Genomic DNA, 17,016 nt, shown 5'->3' with positions numbered 1-17,016 from the left:
TGATTACTAATTGTCTTTGAGAACTTATGCTTGGTTGAACTATTGTTTATTCATGTTTCATATAACTACTCAAACTTTTCTCTTCCTGTAAAAAGACTAAGCATTGTCCTTCTATTTTATTTTGACTTCCCTGAAATATATATAGGCCCTTGGGACAATCTACAAAAAATGATTGTTGAAGTTGTGTTTTAGAACTTTTTTTAGCAGACCTTAGATCTCTTGGGGATCTCAGATATAGTTTGCCAACTCTAGAGGTCGACACAAGCTATTTTGCAGAGGTCCCTATGGCTTCCACCACGACACAAGTGCAACTGTCCACAAGCCTACAAATAAGGACATTTATTTAGAGAACACTAGGGGGGGGGGGGACGAGAGTCCCCACCTGAATAAGTTTACCATAGATTCCGGCAAGCTGGTAATGGAGGGTGCTCGGCACCAAGTACATGAACGAATACAAAAGAGGGAGATGAGAGTACATGAACACCAACAACACAAACAGACTCCAGTTACACATACAAAGAGGAAGAAGAAAACACTACAGGTTCAAGGATTAGTCCCCATAACAGAAGCATGTCATTGCCCATTGGACCATATTACCACCAATGGTTAAACTTCGAGGTATGTGCAACCATTAGGCTCCGAGTCAAGATTGACAGACGACGGTCGTGATCAGGATCGTCTATGGTGCACATCCAGGCTCCAGTCATCGCCCGTCAACGCCATTTGGAGGGAGGAAGCCCCAAAGGGGAAGAGCCAATGAAAGGATGACGAGGAGATCCAAGAGAGGGGATCATGGTCTCGCAACCCGGCATATAGTGAGACAACACAATAAGGACATTTTAGGGGGTTTCCTTGAATAACAACTTATTTATGGGCTCAAAGACAATCCACTCGCATCCCGTTAATGTATGTTGGCTAATCTCCAATCCAACCATCAAACAACTTGGCAGCAGTTCCACAACCACTAGGATCTAGGATGCATGCTGGATATTCTAAGGATATATTGCCGGATGAAATGCAGAAACACGTGGTTTAGCACGATATTTTCACCAATCACTCTCATGATAAACCTTAAGGAACAAGGGCTTCAAATGAGTATGAAAGTATGAGACCATAACCGGTAGCCTTAATACAACTCACAGTACTTGATGATGTCGTAAACCAAAAATATTACCAATTCCCTGCTTATGTGTCAAAAAAATAGGTGTCCACAATTCACAGTTTTACACTACTGGTTAGTCAACTAGTAGCTAGTATTAGAAAGAAACTCACAATCAGGCCATCAACTGAAGCCTTTCAGATTTCATGGCATGCAGATGTGCATCTGTATGCAACCTACATACATCATTCCTCTTTCAGACTTCAGATGAACTTTGAGGAGCTATCTCTGAGACGTGATGGAACAGTCAGGTCTTTCAGAAGAAGCAAGCGACCACTAGGTGATGCATCCTAGTGTTGTATGAACAAAGAATGGAGCAATCCAAAAATATGAAGATCACTTTGATAGCAATCCCACTGATGTGTAACCTGGCATACAGAAACTTTGATTAATTTCATCAGTTTCAGTTCCAAGAGCATTTCTGAAGGCTGAACCAACCATCCTGGTTCCGGAAGTAAAAACTAAGCTGAAGCAATCATCAATTGGATTAATTTTCGGTCAAAAGAACCACGATACACATTTAGTTCTGAGTGGACCTATCAACCATCAATATAACACCGACCGTAGTAAGAAACTAAGAATAGATTTAATCCTCAAACATTGTCTTCACAAGAATGATCTCAAACAACTAGTTAGGAACGAAGAACATAAGAACTGGTGACGCTGGTACTGCAACAACAGCCCTTTTAGAGTCAAGAAAGTTGGGGTAGGCTCTGATCATGGTGGCCGGCCCTAGAAGAAATCAATCTACGAAACAGAATACTAATAAACATTTTAAAGCATCAACCCTCCAAAGTGCCAACAGTGGCATATTCAGATTCTTGGATTTGTAAACTGGCCAGGCATATCAGTATTGATTAATTTGTCTATGCTGGTAATGGCAATGTGTTGCAAACACAACCTGAAAAGTATCCAGCATAAAAGTTAAGAGTTACTATTTCATACCATAGTATACTGTTTCACATCAATCTATATGAGAACAATAACATATAAACAAAATATTGGATCACCAACTTGTGGTTAATTAAAATAAAATCAACTGCTGTTTGTGAAATGAATGAATGTACTATGTTTGCATTATTTTTTCTTGTACGAAGTACTGCATTGCATTATTGTGTTACCAACCACCTCACTGACTGAATAGCATCCTTTTTCGTATTTTTTATTTAAATTAAATTACTTATGAATTTTTTAGATTTAACTTGAATATTTAATTTTTTTAAAAAAAATGGAATAACACCTTTGAAACCAGTCAAACGGTTAAATTTGTCCAGTTTCGACAGTTTGATGGCTTCTATTATTCAATTTTATAGTTAAAGATTAAAAATTAGATTTTTTCTTGATAGATTGAGAGTCTGAACTGGTCTTTTTCCTTACTTTATGTAACGACTTGAGAAATGAAATACTGTACTGTTTTTTTTTTGCATTGTTTTTTTTCTTGCGAAGTACCAGCACTACTTTGCATTGTTTACTCGCTACCTGACTGAATGATTCATGTGATTGTGAGAATAACATGCTCAACGGAAGTACGAAACATACCATAGCTCGATAAATGTAATAGCTTGCACGGAGCAAATGTTCCACCAACAATATTTTGAATGTTCCAAAAGGAAAAAAAAATCACCTAGTAGAAATAAGGTCTGAGCAAATGTCCCATTAATTGTGGCATAATACCCTCACCAACAATCTTTTGAATACTCCTAAAAGAAAAAAAATCAAAATAATCCCCACCGATGAATGGAAGTTTGGATCATGTTCAGTCGCGTTGTGACAGGTCTCTCCCTCTCTCTCTCTAGGCTTTCCTGGGCCTCTGAGGCTATGAGGAATTAGTTCAGTGAAGCCCAGCATCCCGGCACCAATTGACCAGAGAGGCCTGGTAAGCAGGTCAGGGGCGTCGCATGCGGAGAGGATGAAGCTGAGGAGTGCCGGTCGGAGAGATGGCGACGGCGGCACGGGTGACAGACAGGACAATATAATCCACCAAGATGAGGAATCGCCGCCCTGCCTGCCCCTGTGCCTTCTACTGGTAGTCTGGTAGCCTGGTCCTCCATGCGCTCGAGGTGCGCATCTGATCCCCCGCGCTACCTGAATCTTGTAGCGAACAAGTCACCTCCGCAATGAGGTTTTGGAGTAAGGATGGCAACATGTCGGATTCGGTTCGGATGGAGTGCCTGGGCATCCAAAACTAAAACTCGAATCCACCCCGAACTCCAATTCGGGTCAGAATTCATCCCCAAAATCGAAACTCGTGGATATCCGAAACCCGACGTATAATCTAAAATCCGATTTTTTTTTTACAAACGAGTGTTCCAGCAACAAGGATAAGGTTGCTCGCTCATCCAGATTGTGGGGCGTGGCCGCACGCGTGGCTTCTGCCCATCCGCCATGCGGGGGCTGGGTGCGGGGCAGGTTCCTCCAGCGCTGGCCGACCTGCGCGCGGGGGCGGGGCGAGTGGAGCCCGTGCGAGCAGACCGAGGCAGGGCGGGCGGCGAGCGAAGTGAGGCGGGGCCGGCGGCGCCCGCGTAAGCTAGCGAGCTGGCGGGGCGGGTGGCACCCGCGAACACCGGCGAGCAGGCAGGGGCGGCGGCCCCAGTGCGAGACACCGACAAGGCGGGGCAGGGCGGACCTATGCGCAGCTCTAGTCGTGCTGGCCGAGCTTCACGCGGGGGCGGGATGGGCGCGGGGAGCTGCGAAGCTGCAGGTCGGGGGCGCCGCGAGGGATCGGGGCCTCGGGGTGCGCTAGGTGCGGCGGCGGCTGGAAGGAGGGAGCAGGTGAATGGGGGTGAGGTTAAGATTTCAAGTATATATTGCTAGGGTTGCTAGATGGGTTTTTATTAGGCTGAGCTCTGCGGGTTAATTTAGGAATCCGCCCTAAACCCGAAAAATCTCGGGTACCCGAATCCGTAAATTCGCGGGTCGGAATTAGAAACCAAACCCGAAATCCTCAGATACTCGTTCCGAACCTGACCCGCTGCCATCCATATTTTGGAGTAGTTATCGATTTAGATATTCAGACTGCTTTTTTATTCTACTATATATGCGATTACACGAGACTTTGATCTGTGAGCTCATGTAGGATAGACTATAGAGGGCAACATAACTAATGGGTCCATAGATTTGCTACTGGCTAGCTTGTTCGGCGGGAGGAGAGGATTTCTTGGATGGTGTCCTTGATCAGCTCAGGCAGCGCCATGGCGCGGTCATGGTCGGCGAAGATTTGTTGGATTTGGGAAACAGCGAGAGAAACAACAAAGCATGGGGAGCGTGGGGAGACAGGGAAGTAGGGTTAATGCAAACCGTACCATTCGCCCGTTGTGTGCGGCCTCCATGGTTACACGTGGAATTAGCTGGACCTGTCATATAAAAGATGTGTATAGTATACAGGTCAAATGGGCAGTGTCTGATGGGCGGCATAAAAAAACACGACACGAACACGGCACATCATGATAGACTTAGAGTCAGTGCCAGCACGCCACGAGCGTAACATAGTGTGAGGGCTGAAACCCTTGGTGGCTGCACGGGTACGACAAAGATAATAGGCTAGCACGATTCGGCCCATCAACAAAGCCCACATACAACGGCGGAGCCGCCGGGGGCAGGGGCGGGGGTGGTGGGGGGAGGGGGTGCGCCTAGTAGGGGTCACGGCCCCACCGTACCTAACGGCGCAAAAAATTTAGTCCTCTTCTTTGCAGAAAATATAATTATATAAGTAATCATACAACAAGCTTAATGTCTAATGTTTTATGTTGCACTTTCAATTAAAGTTCAGCAGATAGCTCAACATGCAACAACTACTACAAGCAAGAAGTAACAGTTTTGAGAGCCTATTTGGCATAGCTTCCTCACCGGCTTCGCCACTATCATAGTGCCATTTTCAAAATGGTTTCACTATGGGGCCGTGAATAAGTTGTAAAATGAATTTGCCTAAGCGACTGAAGCCGTTTTACTAAACATTTTTTAAATAACTTTAGCTTCAACTTTGAATACATTTGAATCCTAAGCCCTCTTAGTGTGATCTAACATCATGGGCAATACTGTTATCTAACTTTCGGTTGCTTTATGTACCCGTCGGATCCAAAAGTGTCACTACCGGCTGGATAGATCGAGTTGAGTCAGCCGTCAACAGTAGATGGGAAAAAGCCACAAGCAAAGGCATGTGTCAGCACCCATCACAATAATGCATATGCATGTATCGGGCCAAAACCTTTGAAAGAGTAGTGATTTGGAAGTCACAAGCAAGCTAATATACATCTCGATCGAATCCGTGTTCTTATTAGGCTGACGGTATGTAACTACAAACAGTCGTCACATCACAGCTAGCTCCAACTCCAAGGTCTATTTTGGAGAAATAGCCAAGGGCTGTTTTGAGAGCTAAAATTTAGCTCAAAAAAATAGCCATTCAATGAAATAGCTTTTGAGGTATTTGGATCCAAGAGTTATTTGACTCATAAAGTACTTTTTCAATCATTTGGCTGCCACTTTTCAAAGAGAGAGTGAGAGAATTAGTAGACCCCACCTGAAATAGTCCGAAATAGCACCACTTGGGAGGATAGTTTTTTGGATAAGTTGTTTGCAAATAACCCAGAAATAGTCTTCCTATTTGGCCCCTCTTGGGCTATTTGGAGCTATTTGGGAAGAGCTAATAAATAACCCATGAAAATCCAAACAGAGCCCAAGTCCAAGCCTCATAGCTAGAAAGTTGGAACCGCATGCATCTATGGCACATAAATTCTATACATCTTTCAAAAGATTTTTTATCCACCTTCCGGTGTTTGAGATCCATGCAATCAATCTCATCCATTGGACCTCCTTCAATCCTAACCTTCTGCTCCTGCTGCCTCCTTCCCTACCATGGGCGCCGCCTCCTCCTCCTGAATCCGAGCTCCGCCCGCCATGGCGCCGCACTTGCTCGGCGTGCTCCGCTGCCGCCCGCTGCTCCGCGCGCCGACCGCCGGCTCTGAAGAAGAAGGTGGGATATTAGAAGTTCAACATTTTTAAAATATTAATTCACATTTTCAAAATATTGTTTCCACATTTTCAAACTACTGATTCTAACATTTTCAAAATGATGGTTCATCATTTTTTTCTAATAAATATTGAATGGATATCAGCTGGATTTTAATGGATTTTATAGATGAGTTTCTTATTAACCATTTTTTACAAGATTTATAGGAGCGGGAGTTTTCCGCTTCATTTCCGATCCGGCCAGTCAGTCAACGCAACACACAGCTACCTCTCTGTTTCGCACTATACAGTGCTCAAAGCGCCCCCTGCTCCTTAGCTACTTCAGAAAGCTGAGTGGACGGAGTCACTCAGCTCATCCTAGGAAGGATGAGAGCCGTACGTCCGCTGCATTTCGACATTTCGTCGACCTTTCCACTTGCTGGTTCCCTGCATCTCTATAAAAACAGCGCGAGCGGTAATTAAGAAGAACCACCAGCACACCTCCGATCCTTCTTGATATCATTCACCATTTTGTTCGCTCCCTTCATCCCATCTTCAGACATCATCCGTAGCTAGCTAACACAGTAACACCTGCCTACATTATTAGGTGCTGTGTGATCACCATCAGTTGGTGGGTGCTTCGCTGGGGTGCAGTGCACGCAGCAAGAAAACTGAGGTAATTAAAGGATTGGCATTTTCTATCATCAGTAATCCGTGGACCTACATGTTCTCTTTTTTTTTAATAAATACATTTTCTCTCTTATTTAGGTCAATTTAAAGTATCTCATGTACGTTGTTTTGCAGTCTCAGCAGATACCTGCAGATCAGCTTCTGACCAGTACTTTCCTCTATCTAATGGGGGAAATGGTGGCTTCAGCCCTTGCTCAGGAGGGCGTGAGCAGGCTGTCCTCGTACATCTCAACCAAGCTCGATGATAGGGCATCCAGAGCACACACCGTCGCAAGGCTCGAGATGGCACTCTCTCGCTTGGAGTTTGTCCTTGAATGGTCCAGGAAGCAGCCAATCACATACGTCTCGCTGATCCGTCGCTGGAACAAGTTCAGGTGCGCCTACCATGAGGGAGTATATCTACTCAACAAGCACAAGCTGCCGGCGCTCGAAGGCCATGAAGAAACTGGTGGGTAAGTGGTGGTAACGCGTCCCCCCTCCTTCCTTGGACGGATTATTGCTAGTGCTGCGAGCTTCTCCATCTCATCTCTTGCTGGCCTAAACAAGCAGTGCTTGAGCTCTAACGTTGTCCAAATCATTGAGGTGTACGCAGATAGTGTTGGCGAGTTTGTAGCGGACGTGGAGTCCGCCTGCCCACTCCGGCGCGACACCTTCTTCCCCTACCCATTTGTCAGGCAACTTCTTCAAGGGAAATATCTCAGCTATAACAAGGTGAAAGGAAGACAAAAGCACCATTTTATTGTATCTCCTGTGATTCTGGAAGGGCGTGGCGTAGAGGCGTTGCTATGGTATGAGTATTTCGATCCTGAGAGGCTAGATAAAAGTTTATGTCTAGGCTTAGTGCTACGGCTGTCGGAAAGCACGGACATAGTTGGGGCTGCTATAGATTGCTTGCGGTCATCCGCATCACTGCTCAACCTTCCAGCTCAAGATGCAGTAATGGGAGAGCTCACCCAGGTGCCTAATTTACAGGACATTACGGATTCGTATGCTTCACCCTGGGTTTTTGACTTTGAAGACTGCTATCCTTGCTTTAGTAAATGCTCACGCCCGGATCCACTATGTTGCCAACGAAATGGGCACGAGTTATCGCACATATTCCAAGAGCAAACTATTTTTTTCAATTCCAGTTGTTACGTCACAGCACGAGATTACAACTTGCCTAGCGCATCTAACGAAGCTGGTACAAACGTCATTACAGATCCATCATATCTTCAGCTGCAGGTTATATTCCACCCTCACAAATCGAGTTACAACAATTATGTAAACGAGGCCATGGGTGAAAGCAAAATAGAAGAACAGCCATTTGGTAGCATACAACAAACGGTTGATATGATAAGATCAAGATCAATCGACTATCTCATCCGTCAGCTAGAGGTGATAGAGTATTATTGGGTGTCCTGGTGCTCTAGACATGGTTATGCAAATTTTACTGTGAGAAAGCCAAGTATGGGCACGGCAGGTGTGCCCAAAGCCAGCGGCAGGTACAACACCCGGAGTGCAGCTGCAAAGAGAAAGCGGTAGAAGCTAGCCTTGGTGTTGTCTCAACTAGCTAGTATACATATTGTGTGCTGATATTTGAGAAATGAATTGTGATGTTGCAGTTCTTATTGACACCATCTTGAGGCTAATTTGATCAACTATATTATGCAAAATGTAGCTTATATGTTTAGTTAGTGTCTACGGGCTCATTTGTAACATTCTTCAACTTTGAGGGTCCTTTTGCAAGGTGGACAAACCAGCTCAAGTAAGGAGCATGAGATCTCCTTCTCAGTAGGGGCTTGTTCTCCCCCTTTGGGGGTTGAGAGGGGGAGAGAGGAGATGTGAGGGGTGAGGCTTTGATCTACCAAATTTATCCAATGGAGAGTGAAATAGGAGGGGATTTGGAGCCTCACCCAACCTTGTTGGCTCTCACCTCTTGTATCTTTCATCTTCATAGAGAACTACTTGCTCGTCGCCGCCCTTGATTTTTTTCTGCAAGTGGTTTCCACGTAAATCCTTTTGTCTACATGTGATACGGTATTATATTGCCATACTTATTGGTTGGTTGCTATCTTGCTTGCTATTGATGCCATTTGTTCAAGTTCATGGTGTATGGTTAAAATTGACATGAGATGCATACATGAGTTTTTTGTTATGTTGATGATGGGGATTGATGTGTTATTGAGCTGATCTTTGCATGTATGTTTCCATTTGAGAAGTTTGGATAGTACCATGTTTAAAGAATCAAAACTATAGGGCTAGCTGTTTTGATATATGCACACGAAGTGTTTGGTGAAATGCTTATTTGTGATTAGCTTGCTAATCTCGACGCTTCCGCTGCACCCCTCTGCGTTTCTGATGGGGAAATGCAACTTTATTTCTGATGCATATAAATACTGATGTGCCCACCAACAATGAGAGTGAAAAATCGTCAACACACGGTCAATCTGTATCGAAGAAGACAAAACAAAAACCATGATTGGAGCAGAATTGGACAAAAAAAAATCCGTGGCTCGTTAGCTCGCTCGACCCCTGACTAGCTCGGCTCGTTAGAAATTGCTAATAACGAATCGAGCTAAGATTTTCACTCCTTATTTGTAACAAGCTAGCTCGAGCTGCTCACTAGTCAAGAAGCCCAAGAAGCAGCCGAGCAAATAGCAATGGTAGAGTAGAGCCTAGTAATCTTACCGGCCCAATCTGACTCTCCATACTCCTATCTCAAGCTTGTTTGTTTTTCTACAGATTTCCACCCATTCTATTGTATGTTCTGTTCTTTTATATTACTTGGTTGTTATTCATTAGTCTCCCGTCTATAATAATATACCTCAAATTTGTTTTGCCAAAATCAAAGTTCCTTCCTAGCTTTGTACCGATTTGCAGTTGGCAGTTGACTTGATTTTTTATTTTAACTTAGTTGTTCATCAAATTCGCAAGCTTGAACGAGCTGGCTTGAGCTCCTAGCGAGCCGAGCCGAGCCGAGCTGTGACATCCCGAAAAATTTACCAAAATAAATCACGCGCTAAAAAAATAATTCTCAAAACTTTTCATCGTTGAACTCAGACCTTTCCCGCCCGATCTCCCGATCTCCCGAAAAACCGGTCCCGACATCCGATTCCATCGCCCTCCCGTCTCCCTGTTCGCCCTCGTCCCGCACGTCACGCCCGACCGGCGCGCGTGCCCGACACCGCCGTGGTCATCGCCGATTTTTCCGCCGCGAATCTCTCTCTCTCTCTCTCTCTCTCTTTTCCCTTTTTCTTTTTTCTCCATTTTTTCTTTTTCTTTTCCTTTTTCCCTCCCTATCTCTCTATCCTTCCTCCCTCTCCTCTGTCGCGCGCTCCCGAATGCTGCTCAGCTCGCCGCCGCCCTTGCCCCACGCGCTGTCGCGCGCACCCCCGCTCCCGTCCACACGCGCGTGTGCGCGCCACTGCACGCCGAGCCCCTCGCCGCCTCGACGCGCGCCCTGCCCACGCGTGCGCACGCGCACCGCGTGGCCGTGTCGCTCGCCGCGCTGCCCGCTGCTGACGGCCCGCCCTGCCCGCCTGCCCACGCGCCGCGCGCGCCGCACGCGTTCCACGCGCCCCGAGACTCGCCGCGCCGCCTGTCGTCTAGTACCACCACCGCCTTCCTGTGCTTCGCCTGGCCGCACAGTGCCGCCGCCTCGCCGCCCGAGCCGCACAGGCCGCGCGCAGCGACGCCGCCGGCCGCACAGCGCCCCGACTCGCCGTCGAGCCACACTGCTCACGCATAGCAGCCGGCCCTCCCCCATGTGCGCCTGCCCGAGCCGTCTTGTCGTCCTCGCCGGCCGCGCGTCGCTCTGTGACACTCGCAAGCGGCCGAACGCCATTAAGGCGCCCCGCCGAGCTCGCTGGACCGCCACCAACGCGGCCCCTCCTCTCCACCGCCTTCCACGCCCATAAATAGGCCCCTACGCCGCTTCCCCACAACCACAACGCCGACCGCCACCTCTAGCCTCCTCCCCAAACTCCCAACGCTGCCACCGCCCACCATAGCAGCCGAGCCCCGCCGGCCACCGCGGAGCCGCCTCCTCACTCCGCCTCTGCCCAAGGTAAGGGGCGCAATAGGATCCCCTCGCCTCCCTTCCACTTTTTCCTCAGCTCCGGGCCGCCGCCAAGCTCCACAGTGGCGCCACCACGGTCGTCGTCGCCCGCCGCTGCCCGCCGCCGTGGCCACGCCTCCACGGTCCATCTCCGCTCGAGCTGCGACAGGGGATCGTCTCCTCTCGCTCTCCTCTCCCTTTCCCCCCACTTCTCGGCCGCCATCGAACCCCCAGGGCCGCCAGCCCAGGCCGCTGGCGCCGCCCTCTCCCTCTCCCCTGTTTTGGTCGCGGGAGAGAGGAAGGAGAAGGGCGATTTTGCTCATACCCCCTGCACTTTTCCATTTTTAATTAAGAGTCCCTCCACCCTTTGGCTTTTTTGCAAAAGAAGCCCTCCTTTATCATTTTATTCAAAACCAACCCTTCCACCATATAAGCACAATTTCAATTATACCCCTACACTTTTCCAGAGTGACCCCGATGTTTTCTAAAATTACAATCAAGTCCTTCCACCTTCAATGTTATTTACAAATAGGCCCCTGAACCCCGGTTTAACCCTAAATCCCTCTCTGACCTATCATTCCATGCGCCAAACAACCTCCGATCGACCTAAAGCTTTACCACGCCATTCCTAACATAGTTTTGGCCATGCCATTAGGAAACCGCCCAAAAATATTACTCCTATCTCCATATCTTATTTGTTTCCGATTTGAGCTCAACGATAAAACTTTTATTTCTTTTTTTGATTGTGTGTTACTTTGTATGCGTCGTAGATCACGGTGTGAACGAGGGAGAACCCGTCAACGAGCAGTACTGCGAGTAAGCGAACGAGAACCAGTTCCGCGACCCCGAACCCGAAGGACAGTACCTCGATCAGGACTTCCCGGAAGGCTTTGAAGACGGCAAGTTCAATCCCGCCCTTTGATGCATGTTTTGTCCCAGTTTTTATAAACACACCCTATTGGCCTGTTTTTACAAAACTGCATATGTTTTGCCTGCTGAAAATATGGTTGGATAGCCACCCCTTGATTTGTTATAACCATTCCTTGACCACCTAGATTAATGTCTGAATGTGGTATGTTTGGACGTTAATCGATGCTAGAACGCTTAGGACCTTAAACACGATACAACTTGTTTTATACAAAGAAACGGTGTGAGTGTGTGGGAAGGGAAAAATGGGAGATTTTCGAAAGATAAGTTTAGACGGGATGGATGGCATTTCTGTGTGAATTGCCGAACAGTGTGCTCGTACCTGCGTGGTTGAGTAAGAAAGGGAGATATCCATCTTGTCACAACTAAGGATCGAGTTGGTGTGTCATCTCACCTAACTCAATCATCGTGCAAACCACTCGACCGTTGTATGGGCAACGGCTTAGTATGAACCCCACTAGTTAGTCTGATAGCCATCAGGAGAGCTGAGAGCAACGGGTGACCAAGGAGAAGGGATAAGCTCTGTGTGACTTAGGCCCCGGTTAAACCTCGGTGATAGGTCGATGACCCCTTGGTGAATCCCGAGGTGGCTAGTCGGGTCTAACTAAGGTGGGTAATGGCTATGTTGGGATCTGCACCGACACTAAGGTGATCGTGTTGTGGTACCCCGCTTGTGGGTAAAGTTGCACACCTCTGCATAGTATAAAATCTATTCGAATAGCCGTGCCCACGGTACTGGGTGAGTTACAGTGTGGTCACATAACTAGTGTTTCTTCTTGGAATGGATGGGTTGGCGAGAGTTGTTTGGGAAAGGTGTCTGGCAGTTGTGCCGTGTGCTACGGTGGATGAGGAGTCCGGTAGCAACTTAAAACTTGGATCCTGTGTGGATCAACACTACGTGTTACTTGGTACAAGAAAACTTGCTTTAAAAATTCTTTCTTTCAAATGAACCCTTGCATAAAAATTAGCTTTCCGCAGATAAAACACTAGCCTTATCCTTGATTTACCCTATGCATTATATTCTGTTTGTACCCTCTCCGTGGGTGTGGTTGGACTTGCTAAGTACGTTTGTACTCACCCCATTCTTAATTTTTACAGAGGAAGATCCAGACTTCGTTCCCGAAGACGTTGAGTAGAGGTTCCGTCCTGCACCCAACTTTGCCTGTGGATAGGGTCACCCGCAGGAAGTTCCGCATGGCGCAAGACTCTGATGACACCCTCTTCGTAGTTAATATCATTGTGTGGGTGTTAGTTGTTATGCTCGCGATAGTGGTGCTTCACTGCCTACTTCCGCGTAGAGTTGTACGGTAATATACCATCTGATGTAATAAAAGTGTTATCAGCCTCCTGGGACTGATATTGTATCACTTTTAAGTCTTCTCTTATGAGGGGATGCTTCATGAGCTCCCATTTCTGCTCGTCAAGCTGGCTCGTTAATGCGACGAGCCAGACCAAGCCGAGCTGAACCCTTGATTGGGGACATAGGTGGAGCCACTACTACAAAAAAGTTAACAGAGGTGAGGAAAACAGGTTAACCGAGGCGGTTGCCTGCCTGCCTCAGTTAATCAAATAAAAAAATAGAAAGCCTATGGGCAGGCCCGCCAAGCCCATCCACAGGCCTGCCGAACCCATCCACGGGCGTCGTCCTGTGCCCAGCGTGCCGCAGCCGAATCTGCCCCGTCGCCGCACCCTCCACGGGATTTGCCGTGCCCGCCGGACATCTTAAGGTGACTGCCTCCGAAATAGATTATTTTTGGAGGTGGTTGTCTTATAATGCCCGCCTCTGTAAATCTATTTTGCAAGTCGATTTTTTGCAACTGTCTCGGTTGTAATTGCTGCCAACCTCCAAGGCCATTTTTAAAGGTCACAGTTAATGTTTTTTTTTGTCGTAGTGAGCTGCCCATACAGCAAGGTGGGGGCAGCTGCCCCAGCTAGCTACCCCGGGGTAAAAAAAACCCTCCCCTCTCTTCCCAGTGCGATATGGTGGCTTGAATCAAAGCTTGCGGCACCATCTGGTCGACTGGGCGTCAAGCATCTTGTGGTTAATTGAGATATGGGCCGAGGGTGGATATAAGTCGATAGTAGCCCATTATATATAGGTGGGTGGTGTGGCGCAAGGTGACGCTTCATCAGTTTTAAAGTAGCTAGAGAACGGTCGACATGCCCAAACAGGTCAGCTCTCCTATACATAAAGATGGCAACGGGTATAAAATATCCACGTACCCACGGATACCAAATCAAGTAGGCGCGGATTCGGATCTGAGTTTGTGCCCGCGGGCACGGAAGCGGTACAACTCTAAACCCAACGGATATCTTCTATCGGTTTTAAAAATCTGATACCTGAATCCGTAAGCTTGCAAATTTGATTGGTTTAACTGAACTTTTTTAATGTAATAATGGTGTTAATTTGTGCTGACTTTGATTTGAGATGATTGATGTATCATGCCAGACTATTTTGTTTGTTGTCTTGAACTTACTTGTTTGCTATATATTAATTTTTTTGCTATTAAAATTGGATTATATGCTTAATTTCCTAAAACTTATGTAGACACAGGCGTACCCGCGGGCATGCAGGTATCCGCGGGTAGCGGTTACAGATAACGTTTTGTACTCGTGTGCGGGCGTGGGTGCGGGCACAAATTTTGGCTCGCGGGTGCAGGTCAACGAAGTCTATATCCGCGTGGATTACCCGTTGCCATCCCTACCTATATGTGTGTGTAGCTGTGCACGTTGAGGCATCATAGAAATGCATACTTTGCTTGTAGCATTCAGGGCCTGTTTAGTTGGTGAAAAAGTTTTGGTTTTGATACAATAGTATATTTCGTTGTTACTTGACAAATAATATCTAATTACGAACTAATTAGGTTTAAAAGATTCATTTCATGCTAATCAGTTTGACTGTGTAATTAATTATTTTTTTAACTGTATTTAATACTTCATGCATGTGACCGAAGATTCTATGTGATGAGTATTGTAGGAAATTTTTCACCAACTAAACAGGGCCTCAGATGTGGCACAAGCAAGTGCATTCACCGGAGCAGGTCAACTTTTATATCCCAGCAAACTAATGGTCTTTCGAAAAAAAATATTCTTGCAAACTAATGGAACTAGTTTACCTTGCAGGACGTACAATTGGTGCTAATGGGATTATTCATGTGTTTCCATGATCTTTGTGATGCATCAATGGTGCTCATCACGAATGTAATTAAATGAGTTACTGAACTAGTTTACCTTGTAGGACATACAATTGGTTAAATTAAAAATGAAATGATCTCATTTATATTTCTCTTTGACCAAAGACTCAACAACTTCACTACTATGGCCAGGGAGCAAAGCCGCCATTAATAGTCGTAGGTAGACAACGTGGATATATTCTGGGCAAGCACTATTCAATAGCATTTAAAAAGCCAGAAGCAAAGAGCACGCGTCAGTACCCATCACAACAATTAATGCACATGTATCCAGCCAAAAGCATTTGAAAGAGTAGTGATTTGGAAGCTACAAGCATGTACACATCTCGTTCGAATCCGTGTTCATAGTCGGTCATCACATCACAGTCACAGCTAGCTCCTAGCTAGCCTCCTATTTAGAAAGTTGGAACCGCATGCATCCACGGCCTCTTGCGTTTCCTGGAGCTTTCGGCCTCGTTTCCGGCCAATCAGTTAACACAACACACAGCTGCCTCGCGGTTTCGCACAACACATACAGTGCTTCGCTATCGCTACTTCAGAAAGGTGACTGGAGGACGGTGAGCCACTCAGCTCAGGATGAGAGCCGTACGCCGTCGCCCACTGTATTTCGTCGACCTTTCCACTTGGTTCCCGGGCAGCAAATAACATCTATCTCTGCATCTCTATATAAACAGCCCTACCGGTAATTAAGAAGAAGAACGAGGTACGCAACCAACCACCACCACACCGGCCACCTCCTGGATATCATTCACCACTTGTTCGCTTCGTTCATCCCATCTTCAGACATCATCCGTAGCTAGCGGACACCTGCCTACATTATTAGGTGCTGTGTGATCACCATCAGTTGGTGGGGGTGCATCGCGGGGCATGTTCTATCGTCAGTAATCCCTGCACCTGCATGTTCTCTCTCTTTTTTAAAAATAAATACATTTTCTCTCTTATTATTTAGGTCAATTTAAAGTATATCATGTACGTTGTTTTGCAGTCTCAGCAGATACCTGCAGATCAGCTTCTGACCAGTACTGTGTCCTCTCTAATGGGGGAAATGGTGGCTTCAGCCCTTGCTCAGGAGGGCGTGAGCAGGCTGTCCTCGTACATCTCAACCAAGCTCGATGACAGGGCATCCAGAGCGCACATCGTCGCTAGGCTCGAGATGGCACTCTATCGCTTGGAGTTTGCCCTTGAGAGGACCGCCAAGATGCCAATCACATACGTCTCGCTGCTCCGCTAGAGTACAACTTGACTAGCGCATCCGACGAGTTATCGCATTTATTCCAAGAGCAAACTATTTTATTCGGTTTGAGTTGTTATGTCTCAGCACTAGAGTACAACTTGCCTAGCGCATCCGACGAGGTTGGCGGTAGAAACATCGTGGTAGATTAGACCTGGGCATGGGCCGCCCGACCCGAAGAACCCGGACCGACCCGCCCGAAAAAAACCCGACCCGACCCGGCCCGAGGAACATGGCGGGCGGGTCCGGGCCATGATTTCAGCCCGGTGAAAAATTCGGGTCGGGTGCGGGCTGAAAATTAAACCCGCGGGCCGGCCCGACGGCCCGGTCAAAAAGAAGATTGCATGTTGATATACCAGTTCGTTGGAATTCTATCTATAAGATGATTGAAACTGCACTTTACTTTCAGCCAGTTTTAGAACACTTATCTGAGAGGGACAGCACATTTAAGTCAAATTTTTATCCATCATGTACAGAATGGGCAAAACTTGATGCAATGAAAAAGTTTCTGAAGGTATTCTATGATGCAACCGTCGGGTCGGGTCAGCGGGTCGGCCCGCGGGCCGTCGGGTCGGGCTGCGGGCGGGCTCGGGCCAACATTTTAGGGTTTTCGCCGGGCCACGGGCGGGCTCGGGCCATGAGTTTTTCTACCGGGTTTTTTTCGGCCCGACCCAACCCGACCCGACCCAAGAAATGCCCAGGTATATGGTAGATCAAACAACTCTTAAGCTGGAAGTTTGCTTCGCACCTCATGCCAACCCGAGATGCAACGGTTTTGTATCGGAGACCATGGGAAGCAAAAACGATTTTGTATAAGACAGAGTAACGTTTGTAT

General features: G+C 47.0%; 1 protein-coding gene and 1 long non-coding RNA gene across 5 annotated transcripts; both read left to right on the top strand.

Annotated features, from left to right (window-relative positions):
* The first annotated feature begins 5,813 nt into the window (after positions 1-5,813).
* Positions 5,814-8,401, top strand: LOC120660751. Of its 4 annotated transcripts, none has more exons than XR_005669722.1 (4): positions 5,814-6,128; positions 6,324-6,578; positions 6,711-6,779; positions 6,908-8,401. XR_005669722.1 is itself a non-coding variant. In XM_039939384.1 (3 exons), the coding sequence occupies exons 1-3, from the start codon at positions 5,877-5,879 to the stop codon at positions 7,247-7,249; spliced, it is 663 nt and encodes a 220-aa protein (XP_039795318.1). In that variant the 5' UTR covers positions 5,831-5,876; the 3' UTR covers positions 7,250-8,401. The 4 variants fall into 4 exon arrangements, 1 of the variants encoding a protein (XP_039795318.1); XR_005669721.1 differs by having other exon boundaries at positions 5,815-6,128; positions 6,332-6,578; XM_039939384.1 differs by lacking the exon at positions 6,324-6,578 and having other exon boundaries at positions 5,831-6,128.
* A 6,713-nt stretch (positions 8,402-15,114) lies between these two features.
* LOC120660791 lies at positions 15,115-16,250 on the top strand. The gene is made up of 2 exons (XR_005669740.1): positions 15,115-15,827; positions 15,936-16,250. It is a non-coding gene; the product is annotated as an uncharacterized LOC120660791 (long non-coding RNA).
* Positions 16,251-17,016: the final 766 nt, after the last annotated feature.

Source organism: Panicum virgatum, chromosome 2K (assembly GCF_016808335.1).
Source record: "Panicum virgatum strain AP13 chromosome 2K, P.virgatum_v5, whole genome shotgun sequence".
NCBI lineage: Eukaryota > Viridiplantae > Streptophyta > Magnoliopsida > Poales > Poaceae > Panicum > Panicum virgatum.
This window is presented reverse-complemented; position numbering and strand designations above follow the sequence as displayed.